Source organism: Brassica napus, chromosome C6 (assembly GCF_020379485.1).
Source record: "Brassica napus cultivar Da-Ae chromosome C6, Da-Ae, whole genome shotgun sequence".
Lineage (NCBI taxonomy): Eukaryota > Viridiplantae > Streptophyta > Magnoliopsida > Brassicales > Brassicaceae > Brassica > Brassica napus.
In genome coordinates, this window is record NC_063449.1 from 39,754,740 (window position 1) to 39,766,563 (window position 11,824).

General features: G+C 37.9%; 2 protein-coding genes across 3 annotated transcripts; one reads left to right on the forward strand and one right to left on the reverse strand.

Annotated features, from left to right (window-relative positions):
• Window positions 1-1,040: 1,040 nt before the first annotated feature.
• On the reverse strand, window positions 1,041-2,709 carry LOC106404533 (ran guanine nucleotide release factor-like). The gene is made up of 8 exons (XM_013845254.3): window positions 2,573-2,709; window positions 2,354-2,436; window positions 2,239-2,274; window positions 2,007-2,144; window positions 1,721-1,807; window positions 1,596-1,643; window positions 1,427-1,503; window positions 1,041-1,347 (listed from the first exon to the last, which is right to left on the reverse strand). Exons 2-8 carry the CDS (start codon window positions 2,426-2,428, stop codon window positions 1,200-1,202), a joined length of 609 nt encoding a protein of 202 aa, XP_013700708.2. The 5' UTR covers window positions 2,429-2,436; window positions 2,573-2,709; the 3' UTR covers window positions 1,041-1,199.
• A 291-nt stretch (window positions 2,710-3,000) lies between these two features.
• On the forward strand, window positions 3,001-10,712 carry LOC106405186 (MATH domain and coiled-coil domain-containing protein At3g58200-like). Of its 2 annotated transcripts, none has more exons than XM_048760790.1 (7): window positions 3,001-3,584; window positions 3,662-3,869; window positions 4,372-4,548; window positions 9,402-9,559; window positions 9,643-9,925; window positions 10,031-10,197; window positions 10,348-10,712. In XM_048760790.1, exons 3-7 carry the CDS (start codon window positions 4,382-4,384, stop codon window positions 10,503-10,505), a joined length of 933 nt encoding a protein of 310 aa, XP_048616747.1. In that variant the 5' UTR covers window positions 3,001-3,584; window positions 3,662-3,869; window positions 4,372-4,381; the 3' UTR covers window positions 10,506-10,712. The 2 variants fall into 2 exon arrangements, with proteins under 2 accessions (XP_048616747.1, XP_048616748.1); XM_048760791.1 differs by having other exon boundaries at window positions 4,421-4,548.
• Window positions 10,713-11,824: the final 1,112 nt, after the last annotated feature.

Below are 11,824 nucleotides of genomic sequence, written 5' to 3' on the forward strand. Positions count from 1 at the left end.
TGTAAAGAAGAGTAAAATCAGGAGTTATTGTTTCTTAACAAATTTGTTTGTATTGATTCTGTTTATATTTTTTTTCAAATATATGGTTATTATTGGATTAATTACAATTACAAATTTAAGATCAGTAGCATTCAATTGTAAATATTTAGAAAAATTTAGGGTTATTTTTAATGTGTACTTCAGTTTTAGATTAGATGATTTCGTTGTTTATTTTTGGTTAAAATTGAATTATAGCTTTTTTGGTCAACAAATTGAATTAGAACGATCGGCTCATGTTTGAGCATGATGAATCACTTCATGCCGACCATTGCCAGTTCTTTTCTCTTTGTTACAGGCTATTTCGAGTGTAGTTGATAATGTTACAAGAAAAATTGCCGTAGTTTTGCCATATTTGTAAATTAATTATCGTTTTCAGTCCAACCTTATTGCATGCCTATTATATATCACATTATTAGGTCCCAATGGGGTAACTCAATAATAGTTTATACAGATGATTTTCATTAGTTTTTTGTTTTTTGGACAATTTAAAATTGCTATATACGTATTAATGAAATAGAAACGCAAAGCTAACAGGTCTGCTGGAAAGTTCAGTTTTGTTTGCCACTAATTATGTAATTATAGGAAACCCAAATAGCAGATTTTAGTTGTAAGAACAAATGTTAAAGCAAAAAGAAAAAATAGAAAACACTGTTACCAAAATCTAAAATAGTTTCTTGGATTCCAAGATGAATCCTACTTTTTTCGTCTTGACTTTCTCTCTAGTCTCTATTATTTGCCTTTTTGCTTTTCGAGAGAGTTCTAACAAAGTTTTGATTTCTCTCACACATTTTGTATTAGAAACAAATCTTCAGAGAGAGAAAAAACGCACATATAGTAACAGTTATGCCCATCATGATAAATTCCTCAACAAAGAATAGAGTTGGTTCCCTATTTTCATTCCATCTCTACAAATATCCGAAGAACAATCGAGACCGTTTCTCATAGGATGCGAGAATTTATATAATTCAAATATTTAGCTATTTGATATTGAATTCAAGGGATGCGATAATAAACTCATTACTCAGAAGCTAAAGAACAATGCTTAAAGATAATAACTAGGGCACACAACTTGAACTCCAAAATAAGTTAAAAAACGGAACAAAAAAAAAACACCAAATGGCAGCTTTGCATTTGCTGATGAAGCATAGAAAAATATAGATTCAAGCAGAGGAACCAAAAAGACTCCAGTCATCGACTTTGAAAGTAGAGAGTGATTGTTTAATGACATCACACATTGGCATTATTCCAGATTGTGAAGCTGGTACAGCTAAACCAGATCCTACTGCGTTCGCACTTTCGCTCAGCGGGCTGCACAATATGCAAAAACACATGAGAGATCCAAAGACAATGTCGAACAACAACAAGGCTAACGTAGGTGGGGACTTACTTGATGAGAATAGGTTCATACGCAGTGACTAAGACATCTGTTTCAACTCCCTTAAGACGAATATTTGCCACATAAACCTGCCAGAAAGAGATCATCATAATATTTTTAGAACAGTTGAAAAGAAAGGACCCACCTTTATAAGGACAGAACAAGGATTAAACTGAGTTACCTTCAATAGGTTTTGTGCTTCTCTTCCCTGTCTTCCTTTGGATATAGCCTGCAAATCATTGTTGTTAGAAAAAAAAAAAACAAAGAGGGTAACAAAAGAGGGGAGTGAATGAAAATTGAAATTACCATCTCTCCAATAGCAGTAGTGGCAACGGAAGGGATGTTTCTATAAGACAATCCAGGCACATCAATGACATTTGATTGCTCAATCAACTGAAATTACAAAGCAACATAAAGTCAGGACAAAAGAGAATCATGGATGCTTAACCAATTAGCTACTTAAGTTTGTGATGCACCACACTCTCAAATCACTAAAAAGGCTCAAACTTTTTTATTCTATTCATGTTCAGTCCTTGAAACTTACACAGAAGTAAAAAGGTTGAAACTTTCGAAGTGAAATCGATTGGGTTACCTTGAAACCTTGGGCATCTTGCTCACGAGCAAGATCATGAAGGAACCAAGAAGCACTGCCAACGTCCCCAACGTCAGTCTTGAAATCCAAAAGCTCAAAAATCAAACTCTCATCCCTTGAAGGATCAACAAACACTTCCTGCAGATAACCAAACAATTACAAACTCTTCATCCTACACAATCTTTCATAACAATTTCGACTTGATAGAGAAAAGAGGCGTCTTAGTTTAAACCTGATGATCTGGAACTTGTCGGATATTACTCGCATCCTGATCCAATCATGAAACCGTTACTAATACAACACCAAATTAGCAGCGCTTAACAAGAATGATTAAATTGAAAACAGACCTGGAATCTTTGAGGGAAGGCACTGGAGATTGCGCCGCCAAATAAAGGCCTCTCCGGACACAACTCATTAGACATGTTTCACGCTACATTAAAAAAAAAAACAAAACAAAACTACTTTTCAGAAACATTACAATCTAATAAAAACAGCAACCTAAAAAAAACTACAACTATGTCTAAACCCTCTGGATTAAAACATTAAAGAAGAGAAGATTCGGGTACCGATTGATTTGGATGGCAAAGTATTAAGAGAAAAGAGTTGTAGTAGGAGGAGGAATCGAATCAGACAGGAAGTTTAAATACTTGTTGGTGTATCAATCGAAAGCAGCTTCACTTTGACGCGAGCGTTGTGTTAACGCTGGGCGCGCGTCATTTCAACGCTTCGGTCCGGAAAAAGTTAACCAAAGGAGTGCAATGAATTTCCGGTTCGTAATTGGTTTTGAAAAGGGATTCCGAATTCGAACCGAGTTCTATAAATAAATACTAGTACATCCTAAGAGTGGAAACGTCGTCGTTTCAAAGCAACTTTTTAACTTGAGAAAAGCCTGTGGTAAAAGTCCATGAGCTTTTTTGGGCCCATCGTAAAAAATTTTAGTCGTAAATGTAAGCAGATCACGATTAGAGATAGGCTTTTGATGAGGAATAAGATGTTATCATGATTTGTTTATGCATTAATTAGATAAGATGAAATCTCCTCATCTAAATTATCTAGCGAAAGTTCTCAAGCATCACAGTATTCCTACCCAGAGATGGTTTAAGGAAAAGGGAAAATTTAGGATATTTAGGAGTTATCTAAATATATGTTGCCTAATGAGTTTAGGAGTTTATAATCACTATATATAAGGAGATGCTAAGGTGTAAGAGCATCTTTATCGGGAGATCTTATGAGGAGTTTTTAGTTTAATTAGGAATTAAAGAAAAAGAAAAAAAGCCAATTACCAGAAGCAACGTATCTTAATTAGGTGACATAGGATACGCCTCTTGATGCCACCCGTCGCTTTTTTGGGGTAGACAATTTCTTCTCCCTCTTCCTTTTTTATGTTTTTTCCTTTATTACAGAACTCTGTGAGATAAGCACATACGTTTGCGTCATTACCTCTCTAAGATAAGCCACAGGTTCCGCATCTTTCTGCTTCTACAGTTTCTGGTCGTCACTGTTAGCCAGTTTACCACGTTTTTCCAGACCACTGCGTATAGCGGACGTATCACGTATATAAACGGTGGTGATTTCGCGGTGAGTCGAGCTTTAGTTTCTTCTTTGGTTTCTTGTTATACGATGATGTTAAAAGTTTGGGATGGTTATGTTTTCAGGTCTCTGCGGTGGTCCAAGTTGTTGGGATTATTTTGTCTGCACGCAGCAACGAAGATATCTCATAGAGCTCAAGCGATAGCATCAGTTGCAAGTAAATGGCATGCAATAATGTTGTGCTAATCTACGGATACAACTCAGATAAGGACTTGTCCTAGTGGAGTTCACTTGGAAGCCACCACGAATCCACCCATCTCCTTTCAGAATTAGGTACGCCATTGCTGAATGACACCATCTTTGATCACTTATTTGGAAAAATATTTTTGTCTGCTTTGGTGTTTTTGCATATGTATACAAATGTTTTTATCACATTCTTTCTTATCATCTGAACTTCTTGTTTTTTTTTGTGCTGTGTTTCTACTTGTATTTTAAATCTATGTTTAAAAATTTAATAAATAAATTTGAAGTTTAATAAAATAATGTTTGATATTTTTTTTAAGAAACCTTAAATAAGAGACTTGCAATGACCACACAAATATATCCGTCTCTTAACTAGGTCTCTTAAACCCATTTTTCCAACTAAAAATTATTAAAAAAAAATTAAGAACCCCTAAATGAGTATGTGGGATAATGATGCTCTAACATAACTTATGACTTTTATGAGTGATTAAAAGAGCTTAAGGTTTTGAGAGATTTCTTTAACAGATAATAAGAGAATTATTCTTATTTGAGAGTTCTTATAATTTGTGATCGAGTTACTTGCTTTCTATAGTTAGGGTAGAATGGGTTCAAGCTCAGCAGTAGTATCTACAATTGTGCAGAACTGGAGAGAGCATCCTCCTTCTTCGTATTCCCTCAAGGTTCACAACTTCTCACAGCTAGTGAATTCGACGACGGCCTCGGATGATAAATACCAATCTCGTCTTTTCTCATCGGGTGGATATAATTGGTATGCGATGTTATTGTTGGAGATAGCTTGAACTTGAAGAAACCTTAAGCAACAAGTTATTTGATTCCTAGTTGAGTTATGATTTGTTTGGATAAAGATCTTGATATGATTTGTGTTTATCTACTAGGAATAGGATATTAGTTGCTATATAAATATAGCTTATGTCATTAGATGATTTCGTGTGAGTTGATTGTGATCTTAAGAACATAAGCTTGAGGTGTGTTCAAAGCTATTGATTAATTGATTGAATAAGAGAAGGACTTCTTATTATTCTTGTGATTCTATATTTGGTATCAGAGCCAAACACAAAACTACAAGAATTGTAACCATGGCAGACATCAAAGAAGAGAACGTCAAAAACAAAAACACTGGCCCGCCCTCTGTCAAGTTTCCGATGCTAACCTCTTCAAACTATATTGTCTGGTCTATGAGAATGAAGATAGCGCTTAAAGTCTGTGAAGTATGGGAAACGATTGATCCTGGATCAAAGGATGAGAAGAAAAATAACATGGCTATAGCATTCTTATTTCAATCCATACCCGAAGCCCTAATTTTACAAGTCGGTGACATAGATACATCAAAAGGAGTATGGGATGCGATAAAAGCTCGTCATGTTGGAGCTGAGAGAGTCAAAGAAGCTAGATTGCAAACCCTAATGGCAGAGTTTGATAGACTCAAGATGAAAGACGATGATACAATCGATCTATTTGCTGGAAAACTCGCGGAAATCTCATCAAAATCAGCATCATTGGGTGAGACAATTGAAGAACCTAAACTTGTGAAAAAGTTTCTAAAGAGCTTGCCTAGAAAGAAATATATTCATATGGTTGCCTCTCTTGAGCAAGTTCTTGACCTTAACGAAACAAGCTTTGAAGATATAGTTGGTAGGATGAAAGCATATGAAGAACGGATAGCTGAAGAAGAAGATGATCACAATGACGATCAAGAAAAACTAATGTATGGTGATGCAAGTCAAGAAAACTATGAAGGAAATTACAATAGTGGACGAGGCCGTGGCCGAGGTGGTCGCTCTAACTGGAGAGGAAGAGGCCGTGGCCGCATTGGATCGACGTTTAGTAATCAAAGGGAAGCATACAAACAGCGAGCGAATGGAGATATATCGCACATCACGTGCTTTAGCTGTGATAGACAAGGTCATTATGCAACTGACTGTCCAGATAAAAAGCTTAAACTCCAAGAAACAATTGAGAAGAAAGACGATGACACTCAAGATGCTGATGAATTAATGGTACACGAGATAGTTTATCTCAACGAAAAGAAAGTGAACCCTGCTATCTTTGAATCCAACCATGATACAGAGAAAGCTTGGTATCTTGACAATGGGGCCTCAAACCATATGTGTGGAGATAGACAATTCTTCTTTAAAATCGATGAAAGTGTGACGGGTAAGGTAAGGTTTGGTGATGACTCGAGAATCGACATAAAAGGAAAAGGATCTATTAGGTTTGTGTTTGAAGGTGGTGAAAAGAAAGTTTTGAATAATGTCTACTACATCCCGGGACTGAGAAGCAACATCATCAGCTTAGGACAAGCTACAGAAGTAGGTTGCGAGATACAGATGAAAGGAGATACATTAACCTTACTTGATAGGTACGGAGAAGTCATGGTTCGAACTACACGAACAGCAAGTCGACTGTATAAAGTGATCTTGAACGTCGAACGTGTTCAATGCTTACAATTAACCTCAATGTCTGAGTCATCTATGTGGCACGCCCGCCTCGGTCATGTTAACACCGAGACACTGAAACTGATGGTAAAGAAAGAACTCGTCACTGGCCTGCCAGACATCACGATCAACAAAGAAACATGTGTTTCTTGTCTATTAGGAAAGCAAGCCAGAAAGCCCTTTCCGCAAGCAACAAAATTTCGAGCTACTAGCCCACTTGAGCTAATCCACGGAGACTTATGTGGTCCAATTACTCCACCCACGCCAGCTCAGAAAAGATATGTATTGGTACTCATAGATGATCATACACGATATATGTGGACCGCACTGTTGAAAGAGAAAAGTGAAGCATTTGAAAAGTTTAAAAATTTTAAGAAACTTGTTGAACAAGAAACACAGAGCAAGATCAAGATGCTTCGAACAGATAGGGGAGGTGAGTTTGTATCTCAAGAATTTAGTGATTACTGCGATAAGAACGGCATAAGGAGACACTTGACGGCACCCTACTCACCTCAACAGAATGGAGTGGTCGAACGTCGTAACCGCACTCTCATGGAGATGACAAGAAGTATCTTAAAACATATGAGTGTACCTAATAACCTATGGGGCGAAGCTGTAAGACACTCTACGTATTTGATCAACCGTCTTGCTACAAGATCACTGGATGGGAAAACGCCTTATGAGATGTTACGGTTTAGGAAACCAAACGTTAGCCACCTAAAGGTGTTCGGGTGTGTGTGTTACGCACGATCAGAGACGCCGGGAAGAAGGAAGCTAGATGATAGAACGAGGACACTAGTCCACTTGGGAACTGAACCGGGATCAAAAGCTTATCGACTGCTTGATCCAGAGACCAAACGGATAGTCGTAAGCCGTGACGTGCACTTCACGGAAGAAAAGGAATGGAGCTGGAGCAAAACAGAGCATTCAAGTACTGGAGAGTTCTCTGTTAAGCTAAAATCGTTGAGTAACACAGATGAAGTTGAAGAGAATTCTCAAGAAGAGGGAGATGAGAGTGAACCCGGGAGTGATGAAGAAAACATCGAAGCGCAAGAAGGTGACCCTCAACCAAGAAGGTCACAACGTGTTAGTGTCCGACCCTCTCACCTTGATGATTATATCTTGCTGGCTGAAATTGAGAGTGAACGATTGTTGATGGTTATAAATGAGGAACCGTGGGACTATGATGATGCTAAGGAACTGAAGGTTTGGGTAGACGCTTGCAAAGATGAAATTTTCTCAATAGAGAAAAATAAAACTTGGGATCTCGTTGAGCTGCCTGCAGGAGTAAAACCAATTGGTCTCAAATGGGTCTTTAAGATCAAGCGCAACGCCGATGGCAGTATCAACAAGTTTAAAGCTCGACTAGTAGCAAAAGGATACGTTCAAAAACACGGGGTTGATTATGATGAAGTTTTTGCGCCAGTAGCACGCATTGAAACAATACGATTGATCATTGGATTAGCTGCTTCGAAAGGTTGGAGAATTCACCATCTAGATGTTAAAACTGCCTTTCTCCATGGAGACTTGAAAGAAGAAGTGTACGTGAGCCAGCCACAAGGGTTTGTTGCCAAAGGACAAGAAAACAAGGTTTATAAACTTAAAAAGGCTCTCTATGGCCTGCGTCAAGCACCTAGGGCCTGGAATGTAAAGTTAAACCAAATATTGAGAGGTCTAAACTTTTATCGCTGTTCAAAGGAGCCATCGTTATACAGAAAGGAAGTAGGTAATGATCTCCTTGTAGTGGTCGTATATGTAGACGACTTGCTTGTCACCGGTTCCTCACTGAAGATGATAGAGTTCTTTAAACTTGAGATGGCCACGAAATTTGAGATGAGTGATCTTGGGATGCTGACCTATTACTTGGGCATTGAAGTTCTGCAAGGAGAAGATGGGATCGTCCTAAAACAGGACCAGTACGCACGAAGAATACTTGAAGAAACAGGAATGGCGTCGTGCAACTCTACGCAGATTCCTATGGAGATGAACTCCAAATTCTCCAAGGCTCCGGATGAAAAGAAAGTAGACGAGAAAGAATATCGCCGCAGTATTGGCTGTTTACGTTATCTTCTACACACACGTCCAGACCTCTCTTTTGCTGTTGGCGTTCTTAGCAGATATATGCAGGAACCGAGAGAATCTCATGGTGCGGCATTGAAGCAGGTCTTAAGATACCTTCGTGGGACATGTACTCTTGGACTTAGGTTTCAGCGTGGCAAGGACTTGAAACTCGAAGGTTACAGTGATAGTTCACACAATGTGGACTTAGATGATGGGAAAAGCACAACTGGGCATGTGTTTTACTATGGGAACAGTCCTATAACGTGGTGTTCTACAAAGCAGGAGATAGTTGCATTATCGAGTTGTGAAGCAGAGTTTATGGCTGCTACTGAAGCAGCAAAACAAGCTATCTGGCTTCAAGAGTTGATGAGTGAGGTTGTGAATGAAGTGTGCAGACGAGTGGTCATTAGGGTGGACAATAAATCGGCAATACAACTTGCTAGGAATCCGGTATTTCATGGCCGCAGCAAACATATTCATAGGAGATTCCACTTTATACGTGAATGCGTTGAAAATGAACAGGTTGAAGTTGAGCATGTACCTGGAAACGAACAGAGAGCTGACATCTTAACCAAGCCACTTGGAAGGATCAAGTTCACTGAAATGCGAAGTCTGATTGGAGTTGTAGATGTGAGTGAGTTCAAGCTTAAGGGGGAGAATGTTGGAGATAGCTTGAACTTGAAGAAACCTTAAGCAACAAGTTATTTGATTCCTAGTTGAGTTATGATTTGTTTGGATAAAGATCTTGATATGATTTGTGTTTATCTACTAGGAATAGGATATTAGTTGCTATATAAATATAGCTTATGTCATTAGATGATTTCGTGTGAGTTGATTGTGATCTTAAGAACATAAGCTTGAGGTGTGTTCAAAGCTATTGATTAATTGATTGAATAAGAGAAGGACTTCTTATTATTCTTGTGATTCTATAGTTATATTGTTATGTATACCCACGTTATCTAGCGTTATGCATTCGTCACTTTTCATCATTAATTAGAATAATCAAATAATTAGGTTGTCTTTTTTTACAAGAAGTATCTTATCTTGTGTTAAAAGTATCTTATCTTGTCTAGCTGATGCAATATTGTTGTTTAATACAAATCAGGAGACTGATCGTCTACCCAAATGGTAACGGAAAGGATGATGGGAGTGGATTTATTTCCATGTACGTGGAAATAGACAGCAAAATAACAACAGAGGTTTTTGCGGAACTCCGTTTCTTTGTCTACAACAAAAAAGAAAACAAGTACTTTACTATTCAAGGTCAGCTACTTGTGACTATGCTCTATCTTTCTCCCTCCCCACATTTGTATTTCAGTTAGCAATAACTTTTAGTATATTTTTAGATCTAGAAGTAAGGCGGTTCAATGCCCTTAAAACGGTGTGGGGATTGCAGCAATTTCTTCCATTGGATACATTCAATGACCTTAAAAATGGATACATCTTTGAGGGAGGTCATTGTGAGTTTGGTGTTGATGTCATTGTTGCATCACCCCTCACCAACTGGGAAATCCTGTCTTTTGACGAGAAACTCTCGAACCCCAAGTTCTCTTGGGCTGTCAAGAAATTATCTGACTTGAAAGAGCATGTTTACACATCAGACAGTTTCTCAATGGGAGGAAGACAATGGTGAGTCGATATAGCAAAACTCTGTTTTATTTCTAACAAATATGCACATAAATATGTGTGATGTGTATAAATGTTAACAAGTTCATGATAATTAATGTTGTGTAGGGTTCTAAAGATGTATCCGAAGGGTGACTCTGGATCAGATGGCAAATGGTTATCCTTTTATCTGTTTTTAGCTGCTGGTGATACACTAAAAGCAGATGAGAAGGTTTTTAGGCAAGGGCATATTCGAGTTCTAGACCCACTTGGATCCAATCACATTGAACTTAAAAGTATTTTCTGAAACACAATGACATTATAATTTCTATTATTTTAACGAAATAAAAGTTTATACAGTCTTATATAATATGTTACATATGTACGGCGATAGCATTTGCGTTTGCTTGCATAACCACGTGTTTCGCATTATATATTTCTTGCAGCAAACCGCTGGGTCGAGCGATCAAATACGGGTTGGGGTTGGGACCAGTTTTTGTCTTTAGCTGAACTTCGGAAGTCTTACTTGGACAAGAAAGACACGTTGAATGTTGAGGTGGAATTCGAAGTTGTTTCTGCTACCAAATACTCTACCATTATCTGAGCTTTACTTTGTACTCTCATAATATCTATTATCTACTATGATCACTATAGTACTATGTGACAAAGTTTGTCTTTAGCTGATCTTCAAAAGGTTTTACTTGGATAAGGAAGACGCAATTAAATTTGGTATCGAATTTAGAGGTTTTTTTACTGCTACCAAATATGTACTCTCCAATATCTAATCTAAGCTCTACTTTTTATACTTTTATAATGTCAATTATACAACGTTCTTCCAAAATAAATATAGTGCTAATGCTATGTCATAGTCTTTTGGTTAATTATCATTCGAAATCTCTAGTTTTGCTTAAACTTGCTTAACAGTGAACTTTCCTTTTGTAGTCTGTTAAACTTTGCATCAAAAAAAACTTTGCATCAGCAACTGGTAACTACTTGTAGGAAACATACACTAGCTAATGGTTGTTGGTAAACAAAACATATCGTGTAGAAAGAGAAAAGACGCTTGGATTCACGGTTAATGGTGTGCTTCCTTAGGTTTTTTTTACCCTCTGTGCTTCCTTAGGTTAGACGGTACAATACGAAATAAAGAAGAAGAAGAAGAAGAGTGTAACAACACCCCCGTTAGTGAACCCCATGAAAAGGGTTCACAAAGTATTTTTTTATTATATTTTTTTTTCTGTTTGATTTTTGTTTAGAAAAAAAAAAAAAAAAATTAATCGGACCAATCGCGGGCTGCCACGTGCCGTGGGGCCCGCGCTACAGTGATGAACCCGGTTTACTGGGAAGAGGAGGAGAAAGACAAATTCATCATTATTTATTATTTTAATATATTTTTTTTTTTACCCCCACAAGTTCATTAATGGGGTGCTCTACCTGATTTGTAAATTATACAAACCTAATTCCTCTTTTCTTCCTTTTGTAACTCTGATTTGTAAAGAGCAACTACGCTCAGCAACCTCTCCTTTTAGCCCAGGCCCAAGCCCAAGACCAAGCCCAAGCACAAGCACAATAACGGTTGGGTCAGGAGTCGACTAGGGTTTACATATATATATATATACACAACAATATTAGTTTTTGACTTGGAGGTGGTCACTTGGGTAGAAAGTAGAATGGGTTCACGCTCAGCAGTTTCTACAATTGTGGAGAAGTGGAGAGAGCATCCTCCTGCATCTTATTCCCTCAAGATTCAAAGCTTCTCTCGACTTTTTTTTGATAATCCAGTATCCGACCACTTTTTGCGTGATCGACTAGCCCACCGGGCCTAAGCCCATGCCATTACAGGATTTTTAAGCGTCCACTTAAGGGCCCCTGGTTACGCGAAGTGGTCTGGAGGGCGAGAGGAGCCCATGTAAATCCCCTCGT

Bases quoted from the DNA above. Each gene is read 5' to 3' on its own strand.
- LOC106404533 (XM_013845254.3), bottom strand. From the start codon at position 2,428: ATGTCTAATGAGTTGTGTCCGGAGAGGCCTTTATTTGGCGGCGCAATC. The intron at 2,145-2,238 runs GTTTAAACTAAG...GGTTATCTGCAG, and splicing joins GACAAGTTCCAGATCATCAG to GAAGTGTTTGTTGATCCTTC. The intron at 1,504-1,595 runs GTAACTCAGTTT...TCTTTCTGGCAG, and splicing joins AAGCACAAAACCTATTGAAG to GTTTATGTGGCAAATATTCG.
- LOC106405186 (XM_048760790.1), top strand. From the start codon at position 4,382: ATGGGTTCAAGCTCAGCAGTAGTATCTACAATTGTGCAGAACTGGAGA. The intron at 4,549-9,401 runs GTATGCGATGTT...AATACAAATCAG, and splicing joins TCATCGGGTGGATATAATTG to GAGACTGATCGTCTACCCAA. The intron at 9,926-10,030 runs GTGAGTCGATAT...AATGTTGTGTAG, and splicing joins TCAATGGGAGGAAGACAATG to GGTTCTAAAGATGTATCCGA.